The 26989-nt window shown below is 42.2% G+C and overlaps 1 protein-coding gene and 1 pseudogene across 1 annotated transcript; one reads left to right on the top strand and one right to left on the bottom strand.

Annotated features, from left to right (window-relative positions):
- The first annotated feature begins 6566 nt into the window (after positions 1–6566).
- On the top strand, positions 6567–9100 carry LOC114306309 (peroxidase 55-like; annotated as a pseudogene).
- Position 9101: 1 nt separating this feature from the next.
- On the bottom strand, positions 9102–26709 carry LOC114306370 (protein NUCLEAR FUSION DEFECTIVE 4). The gene is made up of 3 exons (XM_028251582.2): positions 26093–26709; positions 10232–11163; positions 9102–10161 (listed from the first exon to the last, which is right to left on the bottom strand). Exons 1-3 carry the CDS (start codon positions 26414–26416, stop codon positions 9654–9656), a joined length of 1764 nt encoding a protein of 587 aa, XP_028107383.1. The 5' UTR covers positions 26417–26709; the 3' UTR covers positions 9102–9653.
- Positions 26710–26989: the final 280 nt, after the last annotated feature.

Below are 26989 nucleotides of genomic sequence, written 5' to 3' on the forward strand. Positions count from 1 at the left end.
TAAATTGTGAAGATTAAAGTTCCTTGGTGAGTAATTCATGAGTTCTAGTTGTAATTTTGTGGATTCAAGTTTGATTAATGGTCAAGAACATGAATTAGTTTGATTATAAGGGAATTGAGTTGTATTTGTTGAATTTAAAGTCAATAGATGCATGCATGTAAGAAATTACTATGAATTTCCATATTTGAGCACAATGTGTATGATCCATGTTGAAATTTTGGTTTAAGACCATGTACTTGATCATCTCTTCACCAATTAAGTTGAGGATATTGTGTATATTTTTCATGCAAGTGCAAATCATGGGAGTTAGAGTCTTGCATGTTTGAATCTAATGTGTTAGTGATGAGTTTGAGTTAATTTGAGACATGCATGTGTTTGATTCATGAAATTGAGCTTCATTGGGTTGTAATTTGGGGTTTATACTATGTTAGTACAAGTATATTTGAAGTTTGAGCTATTGCATGCAAGAAATGTTAGATGGAATGTCGAATTGAAGCTCAAGAACATGTTCTGGGTTTTTCAGAATTTTGATGTCCGCTCAAGCAGGGAAACCGCCGCTCGAGCGTGAATTTCGTGCTCCCAGTATTTTTGCAGACTTGGATGTCCGCTCGAGCGGGTAAGTTTACGCTCAAGCGGGGAACTATATAGACAGACCTTCAACTCGAGCACCAGACTTCACGCTCGAGCGTAATTTTGACGCATCCAACACTTTTTGCAGACATGGTGTCTGCTCGAGCGGGGTAATTTCACGCTTGAGCGAGGAGCCATGTAGAGAGGCCTTCCGCTCAAGCGCCAGAGTTCGCGATCGAGCGTAAATTTGACATATCCAGTACTTTTGCAGGCCTCAAGGGTCCGCTCGAGCGGGGACCCTGTTTTTTGAAATTTTGAAAAGACATTCTGTGTTTCATTTTTTGTTCTCTTTCACTTCCAATTACTCTTAGGCATGCATTGAGCATTGTAATTGAGTTAAAGAGATGAGGATGAAGCCTAAAGAGGAAAATGTGAATTTAGAACGGATCGAATTGTTTGTGACCCTTTTGTGTCCATGGAATGTGTAGGGTCGAGCTCTAGGGCAAACCAACCAACCGATCACTATGAGTAATATCTTAACAGAGATATCTGAAATATGTTGTTGTCCAATTGCTTACTGTAGACGCGCCCACGTGAGGCCTTCGTGCTACAGTTCGGACTCAATTTGTGTCACGGTTCTTAATCTGAACCAAAGAGTCCAAATCCGGCAAATCGTTTTGGAAAACAGATTTTTAGAAAAGAAGTGCCAAACATGGACTACTTTGCCAGATACAGAGTCGCCACCTAAATATTTTTTAAGGGGGAATTTAGGAAACCCTGACTCGGTGCCAAAGGCCACGTGTCCGTCATCACCAAAGTTGCCTCGGCTCGGGAGCTAGGGTACGATTGGGGAAGGTCAGCTATGAGCACCCCCTCTCGCCCGATCCGAAGATCGGCCTCTACTAACCGTGATATCTGTTTTTGAAAACGTTATGTGTTCTTATTCTATTTATTAGCCTAGAATTACTATGTTATGCGCACAGCAAATAAGTATAGACCAAATCGCCTAAATTGGAACAAAACATTTCATGTTTGTTTTGAAAATGGTTTGCTACTCGCAAGTAGGCTAAAATGCAGGTTTTGCCACCCTCAAGTGGGCTTTAGAAAAGATGGTTTTGCCACTATCTAGTGGGCTTAAAACTCACAGTTTTTAGTGCATTATTCCAATTTAGGTAATTCAACCTCCATCCACAGGCATTTGAGCAGTTATATCACATAAGCAGCTAGCCTCATGGTAATCATGCTGTTATGGCAACGCTCACACGCATGCGGTATGCTAAAGCATAAATGCTTACCGAGTACTCCAAGCCAAAACAAAAAACTAGTTAGTAGTCATATGCATGATCCTAGTTCATGTTAAGATGGCTAATGCAACACATGCAAAATGCAACTAAAATAGGCTCGGCTAATCTACAATGACATGTGAAATGCTACGACTAACACGTATTCAATTTGGAATTGAAATACAAATGCAGTTAGAATGATGCGCCGAGCCCGGTGCATGCAAGACAAATGTATGAATGCACGCATGCATAGCATAAGGTATGCTAATTTAAATATGCCCTAGTCTACCATCATAAGCGGGTAAATAAAAGGGAAGAAAGACGTGGGGTTGGAAGACATACACACACTCACGCACACTTATTACACAATTGCCCTCGCTCGGAGGGTTCAAATAAATATTACAGTCCGAATACTAAATTAATTATTACAGAATTTCTAATTAATTAACAAATTAAACACAGGATTAAAATGGCCACAGCCCCGCCTTGGGATGCGTGGATGATACATGTTTGACTCGTCTCGCCCGGAAATTTGCTGCCATAACACTATTGCCTCTGTTGACACTGCCCTGCCCCTCTGAAATTTATGAAAGTCTCTTGAACTGTTCTGAACTTCATTCTGAGTGCAGTGGAGTTCCACCAGCCGAATCAAAAGGCCACCGGCCATGGGAATGAGGTTATCGGCTAAAGATTTTTCTCTCGGCCAAAATTCTTTGCCGATCGGCACTCATCATTGCCGGCCGGCCAAATCTTCCTGTTGAAACCTGCAGTTGACAGTAGGAGAGGGCAAGCAGTGTATGGCATGGAATTTTCGAGCAAATGTGAGCATGGGCACACTCCCTATCATGCAAGGGACTCAAGGGAGCATGACCCTCGACCCTCGGGCCATCAATTGTGCATTTTTGATGCATGATGGCCTAAGAGGCCAAGTTAGCAACTTTGATGTAAATGCATGCAAACAAAAAAAAATGAATGCCAACACCCTATCATGTTGAGGTCAAGGGGATTGACGACCGAGGGTTGAGATGTGTTACATCACTTGGAGTATGAACACTTCTCAATCCTCATACTTGGCTTGACACCCCAAACCAAGCCAAATGTAATGCATGGATGCAATGTACAATGCAAAGTGATGCAACTCATGCAAGATAACATGAACATGCTAAGCTAATGCAACATGACACTATCTAATCCTGCATGCTAGACTAATGCAATATGGACATATCAAGCATACAACAAGACTATGTAATGCCATTAACTAAACAACATGCAAACATGCGAAAATGATACAATGTAAGCATGCAACCAATGCAATACAACATGCAAGCATGCAAAATATGCAAAGACGGACTTATACTGAAATGAGAGGACCTCAGCCCACCCCCAGAACAGTGGCCTAAGAGGATACACAAGAGCACAAATGATACATGCAAGCATGCACACATCAAGGTCCATCACCTAAGCATAAAAGGGGACAACTCTAAGCATACTTAAAGGCGATATATATGGGCATTAAACCAACATGCTAAGCTCTGAAAATGAATAGAGAATGATGCTAAATCAAACAAAACATGCAAGCAAGACATGCAACAATGACCAACACTTGAAGCCAATAAAGGGGGTCAAATCAAAGCTATGTCAACCAAACCTTAAATGACCAAAATGACCTAAAATAGTCCCAAGGGACCCCAGAACAAGACTAAAGCATACATAGATCATGGTCAAAACACGCCAAGGAGTGAGTCCAAAACATGGGCATTCAAGGCCAAAAATAGGAGCATTGCTCAACACCTCCCCCAAGCAAACACGACATGAATTTTTCAATACAAAACGGAGTTTTAGCATGCAAAAAGGGGCCTCAAAACCCAGTGATATGGCAGCCTAATGTCTAAACACATAGGCATGCACAATGACCATTTTCCAAGACACAAAAGAACAACCTTTCAAGGCAAGAAAGTGATTATGAGTGTGAGCATACAAGCATGGATTAGGGACTGAAATGGCATATGAAATGACTCCAAATCATTGAAACAACCCAACTAAAGCATGCTAGTGACTCACACACTCAAGGCTCACAAGCCAAAATACAAAGGGGCTATACCAAACATGGAAAATACGACCAAACCAATACCCAACAGACCTCAATCATGATAAATCATGACCAAAAGCTTCACAAAGCTAGGCAAGAATATGCAAGCACGATGGTCTAATCGCTAGATGCATTTCTAGGCAAAATGTGGGAATACAAAGCAAGTGTATTAAGCATGTAAGGGACCACAAATCCGACCAAAAACAGAGGTAAGATATGCCCAAATAACACCCAAAAACCTCTGAAATAGGGCCAAATACAACCAAGCATACATGCTACCCTTATGAGCCAAAACATGAACAAAATGAGAGACCAAGGGAGAGGGGTGTCCCTCCCCTATGCAAGACCTCAGAACCCCTTTCTCACCACTGAAAATCCATTGGATTTCAGTGGTGAGAAGGCCAACACACTAAGGTAAACAAAGCTTACCGAAAGAGCACAAAAAGAGGCCAAAAGAGGCCTAAGAGGGGGAGGTCGACCCCAAACACCAAAACAACCTTAATGAAGAATCTTAAGCATGAAAATACAAGACTTTTTTGAGTTATACACAAAGCTTAAATCAACATGCAAGACAGGTCAAAAGCCAATGCAAGATTGGGGAAACTAAAGTAAAGTAGTTACCCTTGAAGAACTCTTGATGAACAGCAAATGCAGCCCTCTTCTTTTGATCAAAATCAGCCCAAAAGCTCAAGAACAAACCCTCCAAGCCCCTCAAGGTCGGAGTAAGGTGTGATGGTGTGTGTGTTAGTGCAAAACTAAGGTAAAAATACACTTTTAGGCCACAAAACACACACAAGGGAGGAGAGAGAGGGAAATATAGAGAGAGAGAGATGATATATATATCAGAATATATGTATAAGCTCTATCTTTTTTTGTTTTTTTGCTAACCTTTGACAATGGAGGAGGAAAGGTCCTTATATAGGCAAAAGAAATGGTTCTAAGCTTCTCAAAGAAGCTAAGTAAAAGGGGGCAAAGAGGTCAAGGCTTCTTGAGGAAGCTAAGACAGCTGGTCAAGCTTCCTCAAGAAGCTTTGACCAAAAGGGGGCAAAAGGGGCAAAACTGCCGCATGTAAGCCCCGGGATAGGTTTGGTGTATTCCAGCTGGCATGCACCATGCCTGAAGAAGGCAAAAAGGTGTTACCGGCTAAAAAAGGAGGTTGCCAGCCAAACAGATAGCTGGCCGGCCATATAGAGTGCCGACCGGCCATTGGTATTAAGAAACCATGGCCGGTGTCAGCAATTAATGGCCGGTGATGCAAAGGGAAGGCCGATGGGGTGTGGGGGATGGCCAACAAGCCATTCCCTACCCCTCAAAGCAAAAACACAAGTATTTGGTGCAAAACCAAACGCAAGACGAACAAGTTGAGAGATCCTGAGGCAAGGCACGCAACCAAAGCTTCCGAGAACTCAAAACGAACACGAACATGGATGATCACCGAGTGTTCCACCGGTGGCATCCAAGTTTTGAGGGTGGTCAAAATGGGGTGTCTACATTTACTTCTATGTAAGTTTTATAAGTTCATTGATTCGATTGGTGGACAATATTTGCCATACCAAATGAGTGGGCCAAAGGCCAGTCTGATCTAAATAATAGAATGAATGGGCCAGAGGCCGTTTTGACATGAATGAATGGGCCAGAGGTCGTTTTGACATGAATGAATGGGTCAGAGGCCGTTTTGACATAAATGGATGGGTCAGAGGCCGTTTTAACATGAATGAATAGGCCAGAAGCCGTTTCGACATGAACGAATGAATGGGCCAAAGGCCAGATTGTCATCTGAATGGGCCAAAGGCCGTTTTGACACAAATGAAAGTTTGAATGGGCCAAAGGCCAGTTTGTCATCTGAATGGGCCAAAGGCCATTTTGACACAAATGAAAGTTTAAATGGGCCAAAGGCCATTTTGTTCGGAACCGCAGTCACTTGGCCTAAATTGTGTATATATATGTTAAATAAAAATATGAATTGGGCCCAAGGCCATTTGAAGCATGTTGTTCTACATATCGTTTGTATAACTTCTGTATTTGATATTATTCACTGGGCTATCGCTCACGCTCATTCATGTGTTTGTAGGTGAGCCCAGAGAAGTCCAAACCCAGCCCCAGTGAAGTCTATGTGGAACAACAAAGGTTTTGGGAGAGTCAGCCTTGTGTCTCACGCACGAGACCCGTCTTCGCCCTTTTGTTATGTATTTATATTCTGTCATCTTGGCGAAGACTTTGCCTATGTTGTATATAGTCGTGATGGGTTGACTTAGACTTACATGATCCTGTATGTACAGAACCTTATGTAGTACATACTTCGCTGTGAGTTATTAATATGCATATGGATGGTTTGTTATGATGTGCCATGTAAGCACAGCTCTATGGACAAAGTTTTAAATTGCTTCCGTTTGGCCCCCGTTAACTCTGTTAAAATACATTTGGTTTTGTTTGAGGCCGTAGGTAATCTCATGATTACTGGCCGGTTATGTCCTTAACCCACGGGGGCGGGTTCGGGTCATGACACATGGGCTGCCCCGAGCCCGGGCCAGGCCATTATTACATCCCTATAAGAGGAATAGTTGTAAATGAACTACGCAGAGAGAGAGAGAGGGAGGTGAAAATTGAGTAATAAAGAGAAGGAAATGGAAGCATGGAGAGGCTTGTATTTGTTAGTGATCATGGTCACAGGGAGATCAGCAGAAGGGAAAAATTGGTAGAGAATTTCTACAGCTCAAGTTGCCCCAACGTGGAGAGTATCGTGCACCACGCCGTATCCACAAAGTTAAGCCAGACGTTCGCCACAATTCCGGCCACTCTTCGTTTATTTTTTCATGACTGCTTTGCTGAGGTGACATAGCTAAACAAAACTTCTGTTTCTGTCATGTTAGTCATCTATTGTTATGTGTGAAGGTATTTCAAGTCCAATTGCCGGTGATTGGGGTGCCAAAGAAGCACGCAGATTATTTGTGTGTGTGTGTGTGTGAGAGAGAGAGAGAGAGAGAGAGAGAGAGAGAGAGAGAGAGAGACAGAGGGGACAATTAATGGATGAAAATTCTTGTAGCAAGTCTTGGCATAATATCTTTGGATACATTACTGCTAAGTTCATGCTTTATCATTCAAACAGAAGACAGAGTTGCATTGTTATTCATTATTCTCAAAACTTTTTGAAAATCTTATCATTTACAATGTCAAGAACACCATAATGGACTAATTCAATCGTCTAAATGGACTCATAATGATTGTGATTGTGATAGAAATTAATGACGCTAACCTTTGTAGGGATGTGATACCTCAATCATGATTGCATCACTGAACGGGGATGTAGAGAGAGACGCTCAAGATAATCTCTCACTCGCTGGAGATGGCTTTGACACTGATCAAGGCAAAACAAGCAGTAGAAGCAGCATGCCCCGATGTCGCATCATGTGCAGACATCTTGACAATTGCTGCAAAAGATACTGTAGTCCTGGTAAACATGCACTCGCCTACAAAAGTACTTATCCACAAAACACTAACTCCAAGACGAGTGACCCGGGGGGACACGCGTGTCCGCATTGCCGACGTGCCACATGACATATCTGGTTTAAAATTATTATTATTTTTTATAGGACACATTGAGACACTTCATAGACACTCATGTCCTGTGTTTGGACATACTTGAGGACATCTTTGTAGGCTTCTTATGTAATTTATAATTTTAGAAAGCTTATTTGCAGTCCAAGTAAAATATGTGAAAATAAAGAGGGTAAAAGTAAAAATAAAGTACAAATGTACCCACATACATCTACACCGCTTATATCTATGCATCTTAAATTTACTCATATACATAGTAAATAAAGAATATATATAAATATATATTTTGCCGTGCCACTGGTGTTCGTGTTCTAAGAGCATCTCCAATGCATTAGGCATATCATACTTGTTAGTTAAAATGCCTAGTGTGATTCACTTTTTTCAATTCCAACGCACTAGGCATATGATTAGGCATTTTGGCTCAACTTATATTCACTAGCTACATGTAGCTAGCCTTCAACACTAGGCAAAATGTATTCAATCATTAGGATCATTTCCCTCCATCTTTGTTGTTGACGTGGCATTCTATAAAATTAATAGTATTTGGATTAATAGCTAAAATAAAGAGCATGGTTGGAGTAAAAACATAAAACAGTTGATAGGCAAAATAAAATATATACTTTATAGTAATATTTAGATAGGTAAAATGCCTACTACCGTTGGAGATGCTCTAATTTTTTTGAAAATGATGTGTCCCGTGTCCGTCTCCATGAATCTTAGATACTTACATTTCAAACCCTAGTAGAGTATGTCATGTTGAAATGTTTCTTACTTCGACTGCAAAGCGAAAAATTCAGACTCACCTTTTTGTTTGACGTAACAAAACCTCTTTGTAGGCTGGAGGTCCTTCATTCAGTGTAGAGCTGGGACGTCGTGACAGACGCATCTCCCTGGCATCTTGTGTTGCTGGAAATCTGGCCAAACCCTTCTTTGATCTCACTCAACTCAACGCCATCTTTGTCAAGAACAATCTCACCCAATTTGATATGATTGCATTGTCTGGGGCTCACACAGTTGGCGTTTCCCACTGCAACAACGTTGAAAATCGACTCTACTCATTCTCTCCATCGTCTCCTGTGGATCCTTATCTGGACCCCAACCATGCTCAACAGCTGATGCAAGCCTGTCCTCAGAATATAGGTCCCACCATTGTCATTAACGTGGATCCTGTAACCCCAGGAACATTCGACAATGTCTATTACCAGAATCTGATTGCGAGGAAGGGTTTGTTCACTTCAGATCAAGTGCTCTTTACCAACCCCACATCGCGGCCTACTGTTAACGATTTTGCTAATAACCCGAATGAATTTAATTGAGCCTTTGTCACTGCGATGAGGAAGCTTGGCAGAGTGGGAGTCAAAACTGGTAACCAAGGAGAGATAAGAAGAGACAGCACAACCTTCAATACATGAGAACAAGTTCCCAATAAATTTTAGGACAGAGACATATGAAATAACATTGAAAGTTAATGTATCAGAATCATCCATTTCAACTGGCCATGTGATGTTGGAACCATTGATTCGATTGAACCATGGCGCTGATGCTAAAAATGTAAAATGTCTGAGCTGGAAAACGAATCTTTGGTTGAAAACAGGAAGCATTATATTCAGCCTCTGTTTGGCAAGTTGGTTCTTGGGCTTTTTTGGCTATTTTAGCCACAAAAGACAAAATAGGCTATTTTAGCCATAACAAACAAAACATCACATCCAACCCATAATCATTACATTCTTCTCTCACAAAAAAATTCAAAAAAGCCAAAAAGCCAAAAAACCCTTCCCAAACCAAGCTTTTAAGCCCAGGCTAAAATAGCCAAAAAAACCAAAAAGCCAAAAAGCCAACCCACTCCCCAAACGGAGGCTCATTATGAAATGGTTTACAAAGGCAACTTCAATGAAAAAAAAATCACCTCCAAGAAAAAAATCCGACTTTGACAAGATACAAGAGACATTCAAAACTAAAAATCTTACATCACTCAACAAAAAGATAGTGCCCATCTGCCGTAGAAGAACGTGGGGAGAGTTGTTCTGAAGATTCTTCCTTTTTAGAAATATGCGTTGGATACAGAGGAATCCCTGCCATCTTACACAAATTATACAGATAATGCTGATCCAAAATAACAGAGTTCTGAAAACCCATCGTGGTTCTCTTCCCGCAAGTCAAGTACGAGATTTTCCATAAAGGTGAGCATAAACAATCTTAGTCCGATAGACAAGAATCATACTTAAAACAACAGCAATGATGCAAAGTCCCGACATTATCATGCACGTCAGGAAGAAGCATACAGCTCCTTCACACTTTAGTGGTTCATCCTGACCAAGACTACCTAAAAATATTGATCCCAAATCCTGTTGATGTTGATGGTAAGGATGGGCTTGCTTCGCTGCTTCACTGTCATAGATACTGCTTGCAATCAGACCAGAGAGGACTAAGGAACCAGCAGGGTTCGCTAGAGTGAGAAAATTGTACAAAGCTCCGAATTTTTTCAAGCCGAACAACTCAGAGGCAGCAGCTGGAACAATTGCCCAGTGGGCCCCATACCCAAGTCCGATCATCAGAGTACCAATGTACATTGCCCCAGGCCAACCCATAGCAAGGAAGAAGTGCCCAAATGCCATTATGACTTGGGCAATAGCCATGGCCACTGGCCTTGGATAAGCATAGTCCCTATTCAAGAAAATTACAAGGTTGAATGAGAAAAGGCCAAGACCCGGATAAAAATGAAGTTTAATCATACCTGACGATAATCTCAGAAAAGTAACCCCCACCAACACGGCCAAGAAAGTTCCAAATGCTGATCAAGGAAACAAATATATGCGTATTATTGTAACCCAAAGATTGGCTCATCTGACCCAAATTATCAATCACCGTCAAACCAGATCCCGATCCCAATAGAAGTGAGAAAAAAATCAACCAAAAATCTGCCTTTATCAAAGCCTGCGTCAAGGTAAAGTCCTCTCCCCTATGTGGACCCCTTCTCCGCTTGACCCTTACTGCTCCTGCTGCAGCTGCTTGGGCTAGTTTTGTTTGCAGTTGGGCGATTCTCTTTTGCCTCTCTGAAGCCGGTAGCAAGTCTACTTCCTTGGGTTTCTCATCTTCCATCTCACTAAATATAACATCATTTATATCGTGTTCAGGTTTGCTAGGTTCTTGTTTCTGTGATTCAGGTAGAAGAGCTGCTTCTGCGGGATCTCTAGTTTCTTGGAAAATACACAATGAGATAGGAATCAAAATAGGGATAAATAGAAGAATAAATAAAATCACTGTGAAAATTATGATCACTGTGTGGCTCAAATTAACTAGATCTTCGAGAAGCATGACTGCCATCAAATAAGCGGCCAAAAGGAGGCACACACTATAGATAAATGAGAAACTTTTCTCGTCAGATGATCTGACTTGTTTGTGACCTCCAACAGGCCTGACAATAAACATGAGGCCAATAACCACCATTGCGGGCCCAACTGCAACCATGAATATGAGTGATGCATGATCAGGGGAATGGATCACTGCAAATATTTGAGTCAGAATTGCACCACCCAATCCAGCAAATCCTTTTAGTATTCCCACAACAGGACCTCGGCTTTTTGGAAAGTTTTGCACACACGAGACCAGAGCTGCCGTATTGAAGTAGGTCTCACCGTTCGTTCCCACGAATATAAGAATGCACATCTGCATAATGATACTAGTTAACAATCTCACAAGGCAAAATGTAAACAGGAGTTTGCTTAGCTCTTGGAGTTAAAAAAACTGAAGTTCCAACCAAATATTTAAGTATTAGATTTCAATTTCAAGTATAAGCTCTTCTGAATTATCAGCTAAAAGAATGACTAGAATATAAAACACCCAATCATGGAAGTTTTACAGTTACTTTCTCTTCTAGGATGCGCAAGAACATATACAGACTCGTGAACTCGTGCACAGGATGAGAAAGATTTATGTGTGTCCTATAAAACAATACAGACTCCATTTAATGGAAACTGTTTTCTGATCACAACTGTGGAATGATGTGGGGGTGGAAACAACAATACAGGATTTAAGTCTAATGATTTTTCTAGAAGAGTATTCTGCCCAACATAAAAATCTTTTTGGAAAAAATTGACGTCAGTCATAAATATTTCCAATAGTGTACTGCCAATATATTTATTGTGTTTTATATCTGAAAATAACCAAAAAAAAAATATTTGATTGGACGGACTGAATAAGGGGATTAGAATCCATTGAATTTGAATCCTGGAACTATGAATTCCCCGAACTATTTAGTTGGGATTGGATGTGTATCCCGTGTTTATTTTTTCATGAGATTAGATGTTTAGAAAATACTATTTTTAGTGAATACAATGTTTGGTTGGACCAACAGGATAGGATAAATGAGCAAAAGACTATTTTACCTTTTTTCCATTGTTTACTAAGTAATAACAATATTAAACATATCTTTAATATTTTAATTATTTTTAGCTAGATTAAATAAAAAATTATTTTATTTTATTTTTTATACAATTAAATAAATTTATTTTTAAAAAATAAAATAAATAAAATATCAATAAAAATATATGTTATTTTTTTAATAAAAATTTTAAATAAATTTATTTTAAAAAATAATAATAGTTAAATAATGAAATTAAATAAAACATCTATTAAAATTTAAATAATGAAATTAAATAAAATATAAACAAAATTTTAAAATAAAATATCATTAAAAAATTAAATAAATAAAACATCAATAAAAAGTTAAATAAAATTATTTTATTTTTAAATTGAGACATTTAAATTTTATTAAACTTTACTAAATATAATACATAATTAAATAGTAGAAGGTCAAAATGATCATTTCACCACTTAATCTCAACCGTAAATAATCTCATGAAAATTGTCTCCCACTCCTTTCGAACAATATAATCCCACATATGAGAGATAAGGAGTCTGGCAGGAATTCATATCTAACGGACTAAAAAAACAAACGCCGGATAAAAATCTTTCCTCAAATTACAATCCGAACAATAAATAATTTCCCTCTAATCTCCCAATCAAACGCACCTATTGTGTCTGAATGGACCACACTTCGCATGGACCATCTGTACAACCTAAGAGCAACTACATATTCAAAGGGCCTAAATGAACAAAACGATGTTTATCATGGATTGGACGTGTGAAAAAAGCTAAAGAACGAAGTTCTGACTGCTCCGCCTCATCAGTCAAATTTTGTTATCCTGGAAAACAAAACCCAAAGAATAAATATATAAAAAGTGTATAGAAATGTGTTTATGAATATATAAAAAGTGCAAAGAGATTACAAATATTTTGTAATTAATATTTATAATTATTTGCTCGCGGTCTCTGGTGAGAGGGTAATTTTTGGTAAAAATTGAGCCGAGTTATGAAATAGACTTTATGGCCCCAAAGTACGAAGGACCGGGTAAAATGGGCCGAGAAGTTACTCCAGCCCATGAGAAATAAAGTTACTTCGGTCAAAAGAGATGAAGTTACTTCGACTCAGGAATTGTAAAGCTACTTCGGTTTGGACAACTTGAGTTAGTCCGGTCTCCGAGTTAGTCCGGTCATGACGTATTCTGGATAGGTCGGTCAAGACCTTGCTACTCGATAGCTCGGTCCCAACATATCATGGTTCATGCAAGGGAGAACCAAGATGAGGAGTAAATGGAAGGGCCGAACTAGGGATAGTTCGGCCTACCTCGTGGCTCAGCTTAGCCAGTTTACCTCGGTTAAATGGTAATTCGGCCGTAGTAAAAATCATCCCACTTGGTTTAAGCAGTGGGGGTGTAAAAGAATAAGCATTATCTTTTAGGAGTATGAATCCTAGGAGGACTCTGTATGGAGAAAAAAAAGTCCTACTAGGATTGGGCCACTCGAAACCTATAAAAGCTTACATGCATCACCTTGGAGGAGGTAACATAACACAATATACCATTTTTGCTTCCTGAATACATTGAGCTTTGTCTATTTGTCAAGTTTTCTGACTTAGGCATCGGAGAGGTTTCCGGCACATACCCGCCGACTAGCTCACGTTTGTGTTTTCAGGTGACAAAGCGACGTCGTACGGAGGAGCGTGGACTTAGTCAACAGGATTATACGAGGAGAATTATTTCTTCCCCGTACAATTGGCGCCGTCTGTGGGAAAGAACAGACAGAACAAAACCTCTTGATTAAAGCTTCTCCCCTTTACATTCAATGGCACACATTGAAGAATTGCCGCAGTTCGCCGTCGACGGACTAACTTCAAAAGGGGGCGCAAGGCGTGAAGGATTACCTTTTATCCCTCCCATGGCAGACTTGGAGCCCCAAAGACATACCTCCAGGAGGGATGCTAGGGGGAGACGGACTCACAGCCCCCGTCAATCCCATTCTCAAAGTCCCGACAGGCAAAGACGGAGGATTGACCCTCAAGCTCTGGAAGATCGCGTGAAAGAGCAAGATGAATTGATAAAGAAGATGGCGGCGGACATGGAGGCCTTGAAACGCCAAATGAAGAAAAAAGAAGTGGCGACAGGAGAGGCGCGCAAAAACAAGACGCCCCCTCGCCACTCAGAAAATCGTAGTAGGAATACTACACCCTCGCAAGGAGAGAGGAGAAGCCTCAGGACAGGCGACACTCAATCCTGGTCTTCCAGAACTCGTCACTCCAGGTCTGAGAGGACGAGATCTGAAAGGTCATACACTGAAGGAAGCACATATTGGCCCTCGCATTCGCACCAAACCAGATCTAAATAGACGGAATTACCCAGATCATCCGACTTACGAACCGTGCTCAAAGAGAAAGCACGATGCAAGGAGGATGCCAGGGCAAGGGATCCACATAGAGTTTCAGCCTTGCAGCGGTTGGCTCCTCGGACGCATGGAAGCGTCGAGGTTGGAATGCCAATACCGCGCCCTGTCTATGAACCGACGGACAAGGCATTAGCAAGGCTGCAGACTTCACCGTTTGTTCCAGCGATCGAAAACGCGTCCCTACCATCAGGCTTCCTTCAGCCGAAATTCACTACATATGAAAGGAAGACGGATCCTTACTCACACTTAAGCCATTTTCGCCAAGTCATGGCTGTATACAGGCGAAACGAGGCCTTAATGTGCATACTCTTCCCATCAAGTCTTGGCGACCTCGGCTTGACTTGGTTCGAGAAACTTCCTGAGGGCAGCATAGCCTCTTGGGCGCAATTGGCAGAAGCATTCGTAACAAGGTTCCGAACGAACACTAAAACCCCGGTGGAGATCGACCAGCCTCTCTCCATCGACATGGGTGAAAAAGAGACCCTCAGATCTTACAACAGTCGCTACTGGGAGACATTCAATCAGATAGGGGACTGCCCCACCAATCTCGCCATTGCACAATATAAAAGAGGCCTTCCAGTTGGGAACAGACTGAGGGACTCGATTACCATGACGCCACCCCTCACTATGGAAACCCTGATGGAAAGAGTGCATCAGCGCATCAGGGTAGAAGAGGATGGCGCACATGCCAAAGCAAAATCTAGTGCGACCGCAATACCAGAAAAGAAAACCTCAGCCAAGGTCAACACGGTAGACCGAAGTAACAGAAACGGATGTGGCAGACGAGATAACGGAGAAGACCCCGATAAGAGATGGTTGAGAATCCGCACTGCCATAACCACGGTGTTCAAGAAACCGATATATCGGATTCTAAGTGAGATAAGAGATGAGCCTTTCGTCAAGTGGCCAGCCAAGCTAGGAGAAACTCATAAGGACTATGACGAGAGATCACGGTGCACCTTCCACAAAGAAAAAGGGCACCGCACTGAGAATTGCACACCATTGAGACAACACTTGGAGGAATTGGTGGCAGCAGGCCACTTGGATAAGTACATCGAAGGAGGAACGCAACCAGCCCCCCAGGATCACAATAACCCCAACAGAATGCCAATTGACGCCCCGCCTCAAGGCGTTATCAATGTAATACATGGAGTCTTTGAACCTGAGCGTGTATGCGAGCTCAGGGGATCAATCAAGAAGGCAGAGCACTTTAGAGAGGTGTTAAGTGCCCAACCTGCCATCAAGAAGGGAAAGACAGAGGCAGCAAACGTCATGCTTTTTCGGATAAGGACCTGGATCGAATATACTGTCCTCACAATGATGCTCTGGTCGTCACTCTCCGAGTCAAGGACTTTGACGTCAAGCGGATTCTGATTGACCAGGGTAGTTCATGTAAGATCATGTACTACGACACATTTAAACAACTGAAGCTATAAGACAGAGACTTGGCGCCTGCAGTTTCTCCCCTAATTGGATTCAACTCCATGCCAGAGTGGCCCGTCGGCAAGATAATTCTTCCAGTCAGAGCAGGAAGCGTAACAAAACAAGTGGAGTTCTGGGTATTAAAGGTCCCCTCCACTTACAACATCATCTTGGGCAGAACGTGGATGCACGCCATGCGTTCGGTGGCGTCATCCTACTACCAGGTAATGCGGTTCCCCAACGACACCGGTATAATTGAAGAAGTCTATGGAGATCAGATCATGTCAAAACAATGTTTCGCCACGGTAAATGGCAGCCGCGCTGCCAAAGGATACGTTCATTCGGTGGAAGAATCTGAAAGCAATGAACTATTCGCGGACGTCGGCAAAGAGGCTGATCAAAAAGCGGTGGAAGACTTGGTGGAGGTAAAAATAGATGAGAAGAACCCGGATAAGTTCTTCTTGCTTGGCTCATCATTGTCCAGCACTGAGAGATTAGAGGTCTTGGAATTCTTGAACTCTAACATCGAAGTGTTTGCCTGGACGCCCTACGACATGCCAGGCATTGATCCAAACTTCATCAGTCACCAACTCAATGTCCACCCATCCGCCAGACCAGTCATTCAGCTTACACGCAGATCGGCACTCCACCACGCCGAAATAGTGGCGGAAGAAGTAGGCAACCTGCTGGAGGCAGGAGCAATTAGAGAAGTGCACTACCCAAGATGGATCTCCAACACAGTCGTAGTGCCAAAGAAAAATGGCAAATGGCGAGTCTGCGTCGACTACAAAACAGTCAACAAGGCGTGCCCAAAAGACAGCTTTCCTCTACCGCAGATAGATCAACTAGTGGACCTAACGGCGGGGCACAACCGACTTAGCTTTCTGGACGCATACAGAGGCTATCACCAAATCGCCATGCATGAACCAGACCAGGAGGTCACATCTTTTACAACTCCAAGAGGATTATACTGTTACAAGGTCATGCCCTTTGGCCTGAAGAACGCAGGGGCAACATTCCAACGGATGGTCACCAAGATGTTTGAACCATTGTTAGGCAGAACAATGGAAGCTTACATCGACGACATGGTGGTCAAAAGCAAGGATGAGAATGACCATCTTAAGGACCTAGGCGAGATGTTCCAGATCCTGAAGAAGCACAAGTTACGCCTCAATGCGTCCAAGTGTGCATTCAGAGTAGGATCTGGCAAATTCCTGGGCTTCCTCGTGACCAACCGAGGTATAGAGGCAGACCCCTCTCAAATCAAGGCAATCCAAGATCTGGAGAGACCAAACTCAGTAAAAGAAGTGCAGCATCTCACCGGCATGGCAGCTGCACTCAACCGGTTCATAAGCAGGTCGTCAGACAGACCACGACCATTTTTCCATTCATTAAAAACCAAGTTTGAGTGGGATGAAGAATGCGACCAAGCTCTGGAAAGCTTGAAGGAGTATATGTCTTCCCCACCACTGCTCGTTACCCCAGTACCTAGTGAAGAACTCTTCTTGTATCTGGCAGTCTCTCAGCACGCAGTTAGCGCAGTGTTGGTTCGTGCACAAGGAATTCAACACTTGCCCATCTATTATGTCAGCAAGACATTGCTGGAAGCCGAAACAAGGTATTTGCCACTGGAAAAACTGGCATTAGCCTTGATGACGGCCTCCAGGAAATTGGCACACTACTTTTACGCCCACACAATAGTCGTCCTCACAGCTTTCCCACTAAAAGCTTTGTTTGAAAGGGCGAACTTTTCTGGGCGAATTTTGAAGTGGGCAGCAGAGTTGGGACAATTCGACATCAAGTTCCAACCCAGGACCGCAATAAAAGCCCAATCTTTGGCAGACTTCGTCGCAGAGTTTACTCCTGGAAGTCATCATATCTGCCCAGTCGACCTAACTGACACACCATTCTTAACCCCACGACATCATCTGACCCCTCCACGTGCTGGAAGTTGTTCGTTGGAGAGATGTGGAAGCTCTTTGTGGATGGAGCATCCAACCGGCATGGTGCAGGGCTTGGCATAATCCTCATCTCCCCAGACGGCCTGGTTGTAGAGCAAGCAATCAACCTTGGCTTCCCAGCATCAAACAACGAAGCGGAGTATGAAGCGCTTCTCGCAGGACTCAAATCAGCATGCTACATGAAGGCCACCGAACTAATGGTTTACAGCGACTCACAGCTGGTGGTAAATCAAATTTCTGGCGACTATGAAGCGAAGGATGATAGGATGGCCAAGTACCAAGAGTTGGTCAGAACAGAGATCAAGAAATTTGAAGTAGTAAGGATAGAGCAAATCGGCAGGGAGGAAAACAGCAGAGCAGACGAACTAGCAGGTTTCGCCTCCATGGCATATACCTCCATACCCCATCCACTACTGATCGACTACCTACCTAGACCAAGCATAGAAGACCCCGAAGCGGAAGAAGTATGTTGCACAGAACTAGGCCCCTGTTGGATGGATCCCATCATCCTGTTCTTAAAAGACGGCATCCTACCAGTAGAAAAAAAAGAAGCCAACAGAATAAGAGCGAAATCACAGCGATTTTGGTTGTCCCCATCCTTAGCATTATACAAGAAGTCATTCTCAGGACCCTACCTAAAGTGCGTACATCCCAGCAAAGTAGAAGCTTTCTTGTACGAGATACATGAAGGGGTGTGCGGAAGCCATCAAGGTGGAAGATTGCTAGCTTACAAGGCCATTTCACAAGGTTACTAGTGGCCATACATGCAGGCAGACTCAGAGAAATATGTAAAGAAGTGTGAGAAATGCCAAAAATTCGCACACCAAATTCATCAACCAGCAAGAGAACTCCTACCATTGACCAGCCCATGGCCTTTCGCAATGTAGGGCTTGGACATAGTAGGATCGCTTCCAACTGCACCCGGCAACAGGAAGTTCTTTATCGCAGCAACAGACTACTTCACAAAGTGGGTGGAAGCAGAGGCATTAGCATCCATCAAAGAAAAAGATGTGAAGAAGTTCGTTTGGCAGAATATCATCACTCAGTTTGGCATACCAAAAGCCCTAATCTCAGACAATGGCACTCAGTTCGACGGCAGAATCTTCAGAAGCTTTTGTGAAGAATACAAGATAGAGTTCTACAATTCTACACCGGCATATCCTCAAGCAAATGGCCAAGCAGAAGCATCAAATAAAGTCATCTTGAATGGACTTAAGAAAAGACTAGAGAAGGCAAAAGGCAAGTGGGCAGACGAACTTCCTCATGTTTTATGGGCTTACCGCACCACACCTCGACGATCAACAGGAGAGACACCATTCTCTTTAGCCTATGGAATAGAAGCAGTAATCCCACTGGAAGTTGGCCTCCCCACAATCCGAAGCGAAAATTTTGATCCAGACTTAAATGAAGAAGCCATAGCGTTGGAACTCGACCTTGCGGAAGAAAGAAGAGAAAGGGCATTGGTTCACATTGCTTCATACCAACGAGAATTAATTAGAAAATACAACAAAAAGGTGCATCCAAGACAATTCAAGATCGGCGATTGGGTACTGCGCAAAGTAATGGGAAACACCTTGGTACCAAGAGATGGCAAGTTAGGGCCAAACTGGGAAGGTCCTTACAAAGTGGTTGGGTTAGCAGGCAAAGGGGCATACCACCTAGAAGACAAGGACGGCAAAGTAATCCCTAGGCCATGGAACACGGCCAATCTCAAGTTATTTTATTTTTAGCTTTTTTTCTTTCAAACATGTAATTTCTTCTTTTTTTCAATAAAACAACCAATTCTTTTTCAGCATGAGTTGTTCTTTGTAAAAGTTAGTTTTAGTGAAGATAGGAATATTACAAACCTTTTGTTCTAAGTTAGCTGGAAAAAACTAACTTAGAGGTTGGCTGGAATAAACCAACACCCTTCCTAAGCCTAGGATAAGGATCCAGGCTGCAGGACGTTTGGTCGGAATAACCAAACAGTGTTCTAAGTTAGCTAGAAAAAACTAACTTAGAGGTTGGCTGGAATAAACCAACTCTTAGTACTCTTCAGCCGAAGTATGAGAATGGCTGAAGAGTGGTTGGCTGGATTAAACCAACTCTTTGTACTCCTCAGCCGAAGTATGAGTTTGGCTGAAGAGTGGTTGGCTGGAATAAACCAACCCTTAGTACTCTTCAGCCGAAGTATGAGAATGGCTGAAGAGTGGTTGGCTGGATTAAACCAACTCTTTGTACTCTTCAGCCGAAGTATGGGTATGGCTGAAGAATGGTTGGCTGGATTAAACCAACTCTTTGTACTCCTCAGCCGAAGTATGAGTTTGGCTGAAGAGTGGTTGGCTGGAATAAACCAACCCTTAGTACTCTTCAGCCGAAGTATGAGAATGGCTGAAGAGTGGTTGGCTGGATTAAACCAACTCTTTGTACTCCTCAGCCGAAGTATGAGTTTGGCTGAAGAGTGGTCGACTGGAATAAATAAACTCTTGGTACTCTTCAGCCGAAGTACGGGTATGGCTGAAGAATGGTTGGCTGAATTAAACCAACTCTTTGTACTCCTCAGCCGAAGTATGAGTATGGCTGAAGAGTGGTTGGCTGGAATAAACCAACCCTTGGTACTCTTCAGCCGAAGTATGGATATGGCTAAAGAATGGTTGGCTGGAATAAACCAACCCTTGGTGCTCTTCAGCCGTAGTATGGGTATGGCTGAAGAATGGTTGGCTACAAACAAACTCATTGTACTCCTTAGCCGAAGTAATTATGTCGGCTAAGGAGTGGTCAGCTGGAGTAAACCAACTTTGAATACTCCTCAACCGAAGTACCTATATCGGCTAAGGAGTGGTTGGCTGATAAGCATAGTTAGTTTAACCATTAAAACCGGAATGGCAGTTGGAACAATAGAAGACATCACAAGTGCAAGCACACATCAAAATCGGAATAAGAGCCAAGCAAATTTTTCATTCATTAAAAAAGCAAGTACAGAGGAGCATAGCCCGGTTACAAAGAAAAGGTAACAACAAAGAGAAAAAATCAAGAAAAAAGATCTTCAATTTCGGCGTCAAAGGCAGCATCGGCATCAACTTGAAGACCGGTTTCTGGCGGAAGCTCGTTTTCGGTCACAAGAGTGGTTTCGGTCGGAACCACGGTTTCACCTGGTTGTTCAATAGATAGATCTTCCACCATGGGCTCCGACCGAACTGCCTGATCTACATTAACAACCGGAGTATCCTCAGAGGCTGAGTCTTCATCGGTGTCTGAGCCTTCAAGAAACTCCTGTTGCATGGCATTAGCATACTCCATAAGGGAGTTCGGTATAAAGTAGGCTGGAGGGTTGAAAACCTCGGTCTGTGGATCATGACCAAGCTTCTCAACGGCTCCCCTCCAGCCGCACTTGAAGAATAGCTCCTTAGCAGCTTCGCACTGCTTGACATAGGCGTCATCTGCCTTCTTGTAGCCTCGTTTTTCAGCTCCTTTGGCGCTCTCTTTCAGCTGGTTTATCTCGGTGTCTTTCTTATTTTCAAGCTTTACCAGCTCGCGCAAGTATTTGTCCTTCAGAGCAATGGCAGCCTTCTGCTTTTCGGCTTCGGCCGAACTAACCAGCCCGGTCAGTCTGCCGATCTCACCTCGTAGCTCGCCCATTTCCTTTCTGGCCTCCTCCAGCTCGGCCGCTTTTGCCTCAGCTTCTGCCGCTGCTTGCCTGGTTACTTTCCTAAGCTCCAGCACTTTCCTATGAGTGATTTGGTTTTTCTGAATGGCCTGACAAAGCAAAGATTTCCCTTTAGCCGAAGTAGAAGTTGAAAAAAGAAAGTAGATAGAAAAACGACCGAAGTTGCTTACCAGAATCATGGATTTAGTCGTAGACCGGATGGCCTTCAGTTCGGTGTTTAACTGTTTGTGGTGGTGCTCCATGTCTTTGGGCAGACACACACTCTTGGCCAGATTGATGGCCAACAGGTGGTCTTTCTCTGCAACAACCGAGTCGGTATCTCGGATGTCTCGATCGTTGAAAGTAAGTTTTGGGGCCCAGCTGCCGGTAGTTCGGTCAGAAGGTTCCGGTGGGGGCTCGGTGGCAAGCTCGGTGGAAGTGCAGGTTCTGCTTCATCAACCAAAATTTGTTCGGTTTCAGCAGTCCAGGTGCGCTTGGTTCGGCGGGAAGAGGACGGCTGTTGAGAAGGGAGGGCCACAACAGCAGGTTGCGATTGGCTGGGTGGCGTTACTTCGGGCCTGGTTGTCTCGGTTAAAAGAGCCCTGACTCTGTTCTTTTTCGCCATCTCTTCTTCGGCTGTCAGTGGGATCAGTCTGATCTCGGGCAAGGAGGGGTCCGGTTTTGGGGCGTCTTCAAGAAGAAAGTCAGTTACTCTGGCTTTCCGACGACCGCTGTATCGGTAGGTCGGCTCGAATTGCAGCAATTTGGCCCAGCTACGTCCTGGATATCGTAGTGCGGCTCGCAAAGTTGCAAGGTTTGGATAACCGTATAAGGAATAAAGGTGGGCAGAATCTGCGAAAGAAGAACTGTTAGTTCGGTTGATACACTAACAAACCGAAATAAAAAAATGCAAGGAAGAAGACCGAAGTTAAATTACCGGGCTCTCCTTTTTTCCAATTTATAGGTCGGCCAGGAATTTGGGCTTAAAAATTCTCAAAGTTCCCGGAGACCTAGAAAAAATCATCGTCATTTACGTCTTTGTCCGGTGTATATTTAATTATCTTCTCTCGGCGGTGACGTATTCTAAGGTAATAAACCCACCCGTCCTCTTTTGAGCCAATGGAATATTGATGGAAAATTTCGGCCAGGCCAAGGTTTAGTCCGGCTTGGCGGTTCAGTTCGGCAATCCCCATATTGATGCGGTAGGAGTTAGTAGATAGTTGGGTTGGGCATAGCCTGGTTTGCTTAAGGAATTCGCAAATCAATGGCTGGACTGGAAACCGTAGTCCGGTTTCTATGATGGATAAAAGGGTGAAGGGAACGAAGCCTTCATTGTCCCAGAGAATGATGTCTTTTTCGGCCAGGACCAGATGGACGTCATCAGGTATTTGGTAGTCTTTCCTGAATTCGGCTAGGCCGCCCGGAGTATTTACTAAGTATCTATACTTCCCCATCTATCGTATAATTTAAGAATAAGTTATTTCGATGCAAATATTGTGCTCAGTAGCTCGGTTGAGCGCACACAGAAGTGCCTGGGCAACCTAAGTCTGCAAAGTAGAAAACACGGGTTAAGCACAGATCATTGGACCGTACTACAAATTAAAAGCGAGGTTAAAAAGTCCTACTTCGGCTTTATGGACGGGTTCTATCTCGGTTCAGCAAAATGCTTGGTAGCTCGGTTTGAGCAAGGTTCTTATTAGCCAAATCTTGGAGACATCTCGGCATACTGGCTTTGGAAACAATTTTGTTAGACTGGTTCATAGCCTAGGGGCAGCTTTCTGAGTTCGGTCTAAAAAACTAAGAAAGCTGGCTCAGCCCCAAAGGCCTAAATCGGTTGAATTTGGAGTTTTGTTATTCGGTTGAGCCTCTAGGGGCAGCTTTCTGAGTTTGGTTTAGAAACTAGGAAAGCTGGCTTAGCCCCAAAAGCTTAGCTCGGTTGAAGACCGAGGTTCCTTATTTATTAAAGTCAAACTTCGTTCGGTGGGCTTATCTTGGCTAGAGTTATTCAGAAGTTGATAGCCTACTGAAAGTACTGATTTCTGGAGTTCTAGTTCGGTTATTATCTAAAGTGATCTGCCTATATAGGACAAACAGTATCCTAGTTCGGTTGCTACATGATTTTGGATCCAAGACCAGTTTTCTACAGAATAGTTCATACACGCATGAGTTCTACTAATTTTTTCATGAAAGAACATAAGCGAAGCAGAAATGGAAGAACATGTTTTGCAAAAATACAGTAAACCAAATGCATAGAGCAGATACGAAAGCAAAAACAGGGAAGGAAAGTAGATTTGCTTACCAAGATTGAAGAAAAGAGGACTGGAGATGGAAACAGTAACAGCAAATGAACACGAGCTTGGTAGTTGGAAAAGCAGAGGCACGAAGAGAGAAGATGAATAGAATAGGTGAATGATCCAAAGATGAAAGGGCTGTTTTGTGAAAAGGGAGAGAGGGAAAAAAAGCGAGAACTATTCAAAATTTTCGTGGTACGAGGGCGGCGTGACAACTGCTCACAGCCTATCAGAGCCTGCCACGTGTCATTGGAAAGTGAAGTGTTACAGTCAGTGATTGAAGAGACGTTTTGACCGAACGCGTAGAGCCGGAGTAAAATAAGCTTGGCTGGAGAGGCTAAGTGATTTTTTAGTTCGGCTGGAAAAGCTTATAGACGTTAGCTCGGCTGGTCACTAGGTAATCCCAATCATGCTGTGCAGATGGAATTAAGGGGTAATTAAGAGGGTAATTTTTGGTGAAAATTGGGCCGAGCTATGAAATGGACTTTATGACCCCAAAGTACGACGGACCGGGTAAAATGGGCCGAGAAGTTACTTCGGTCCATGAGAAATAAAGTTACTTCGGTCAAAAGAGATGAAGTTACTTCGGCTCAGGAATTGTAAAGCTACTTCGGTTTGGACAACTTGAGTTAGTCCGGTCTCCGAGTTAGTCCGGTCATGACGTATTCTGGATAGGTCGGTCAAGACCTTGCTACTCGGTAGCTTGGTCCCAACATATCATGGTTCATGCAAGGGAGAACCAAGATGAGGAGTAAATGGAAGGGCCGAACTAGGGATAGTTCGGCCTACCTCGTGGCTCAGCTTAGCCAGTTTACTTCGGTTAAATGGTAATTCGGCCGTAGTAAAAACCATCCCACTTGGTTTAAGTAGTGGGGGTGTAAAAGGATAAGCATTATCCTTTAGGAGTATGAATCCTAGGAGGACTCTGTATGGAGAAAAAAAAGTCCTACTAGGATTGGGCCACTCGAAACCTATAAAAGCTTACAAGTATCACCTTGGAGGAGGTAACATAACACAATATACCATTTTTGCTTCCTGAATACATTGAGCTTTGTCTATTTGTCAAGTTTTCTGACTTAGGCATCGGAGAGGTTTCCGGCACACACCCGCCGGCTAGCTCACGTTTGTGTTTTCAGGTGACAAAGCGACGTCGTACGGAGGAGCGTGGACTTATTCAACAGGATTATACGAGGAGAATTATTTCTTCCCCGTACATCTAGCATGACCCAAAATAAATAAATTTGGTATTGCAGATGATGTAATCCTGCAAGTTAAACTCACTTGCAGCCAACAATTTCAGAGATCTATTAAATTGTGATGAGTAGTAGTAACGCCAACAAAGCAATTCTGACAATATAGAGAGATGTTTGTCTTGTTTTAGCAGCAACTCAAAGGCAACGTGGACTAGAGACATGCAGACTTGGATTGTGAATAAAATTTGCATAAACACACAAATATAAAGGGAAAAAATGAATGTATATGTTTGGATTGAGTGATTTGGAGAAAAAAGAAAAGAAATGGAAAGATATATATTTTTTTTACTTGTTTAGATAACTTAAATGGAGAGAAATGGAAAGAAATTTAGAGAAATTGAGAGAAACTCATTTCTTTTATAAGCTTAATTTTCAATCTTTCCAAAAATGAACAGATTGGGAGAGAAAATAAACCACTATTTTCATAATATCAATTTTGTCTCTATAATAATAAAAGAAATAAAATGATTGAAAATATAAAAAGGTTATTTTGGTAATATAACATAAAATATTTTTTTTTCTTTTCTTTTAATGAAATATAACCAAACAAGAATGAGAGAAATCATAATCACTTCTTTTCTTTTATTTCTTCTTTATTCAAACAAAAATGAGAGAAATTGCAATCATTTATTTTCTTTTATTTTCTCTTATTACTTAAGTAATGATTTCTTCTCTTTTCTCTCCTAACTTTCCAAACACAGTGTAAATCAATTCTTTTCTTTTCTCTCCTAAATCAAAAACAAATTATAGAAATTGAGTCGTGTAAATTTAAACATAAAACTCTTTCTGGCAACAGAAACAAAAGCAATTATGGAATCTGATCAAATGCAACCCCCTTGTCCCTTTTCTTCTCTACGGCCTTTCTCACCCCGTTGATGTATAAAATATGTTTCAATGCAATTCAGAACAGATCAATCACTCGTTCCCACATATTTCAGAGCAGAATCAATTCCAAACAGTAGGGATAACCAAGATTATCCACACAAATATTGGACACAAATGACATAAAATACAGCTCCACACCAATCAAACTACAATCAAAGAAACAACATTAACCCAATTGAATTTGACTGAATCATCAAACTCTCTTTATAGATTCTGTGAAAAACAAATATATCAAATCTTGCAAGCTAGCAACAACCCAAATCGCCATACAACCCGAACATAATGAAAAAGGCAAAGAAAAGGAAAACCCATTTCAAGAAACGACAAGAAAAGGACTTTATAATGAAAGACACATTTAATCAAACGATTGGTACTCACAGCCCAGAGTGACAAAGGTGGAGCTCGGGCGGTGACGATGAGCCAAACCCAACCATACCCAAGAAAATTCTGCAAAGCACCAACAAGAAGAGCACCCCATAATGGCAAGACCTCGCACAAACTACCAGCCAAGAACCCAACACTGTCCCCAAGGTCCTTGGCCACACCCAACCTCGCAATCTGCCTCTGATTGTAGTTCAAAGAACTCTTAATCACCGGCGATAAGCTCCCAAACAGGTACCCAATACCAGCACACGATTGTACCCACATTGAAGCCACAAACACAAGCCATCTGTTAGTGAAAAACGATCCCAATCGACCCATGATGAGTCAAAACAGAGTGTTGTTGGGTTGTTCAAAATGGGTTTGAAGATCTGAGACTAGAAGGAAAAAAAAACAAAAAAAAAAAAAAGAAAGAATTTGATTGATTTTAGTGTGATTAATTTTGTTATTTGGATTTCTATTATCAGGAAGAAACGAGCAGAGAGTTCGGAGTGGGAGAGATTGATGACGATGATGATATCGTTGATGGACCAAGAGATTCGGTTGTGCAAACTATATATAGTAACTGAAATTGGAGTTTAATTATTGGAATTGCCATTTAGGACTCAAGCCCAAGGGACGGTTACACCAGACGACTCATCGAAATTCAAATCGTTGTACGACTCATCGAATAATTTATTTTTGTAAAAAAATAAATTGATCAGATATCAATAATTATTTAATCAGAACATAGATATGATCGATGATTTTGCAAACTTACTAAATTTTTGATTTTTTAAATTGAATGTGAAAACGTTATTTATTGGTATATTTTGAAATTCACATTCACATAGATATAATTTGTGGTAACATTCAATTTTCTGTATAAGAAATTGAATGTTACCATATAGAAAA

The sequence above is a fragment of the Camellia sinensis genome, chromosome 4 (genome assembly GCF_055761805.1).
Source record: "Camellia sinensis isolate YWXY chromosome 4, ASM5576180v1, whole genome shotgun sequence".
Taxonomy (NCBI): domain Eukaryota; kingdom Viridiplantae; phylum Streptophyta; class Magnoliopsida; order Ericales; family Theaceae; genus Camellia; species Camellia sinensis.

Excerpts from the sequence above, each read along its gene's own strand:
- LOC114306370 (XM_028251582.2), bottom strand. The coding sequence starts at position 26,416 with ATGGGTCGATTGGGATCGTTTTTCACTAACAGATGGCTTGTGTTTGTG. Across the intron at positions 11,164-26,092 it reads CACCTTTGTCACTCTGGGCT|ATGTGCATTCTTATATTCGT; the intron begins GTGAGTACCAAT and ends ATCATTATGCAG. Across the intron at positions 10,162-10,231 it reads TTTTCTGAGATTATCGTCAG|GGACTATGCTTATCCAAGGC; the intron begins GTATGATTAAAC and ends TTTCTTGAATAG.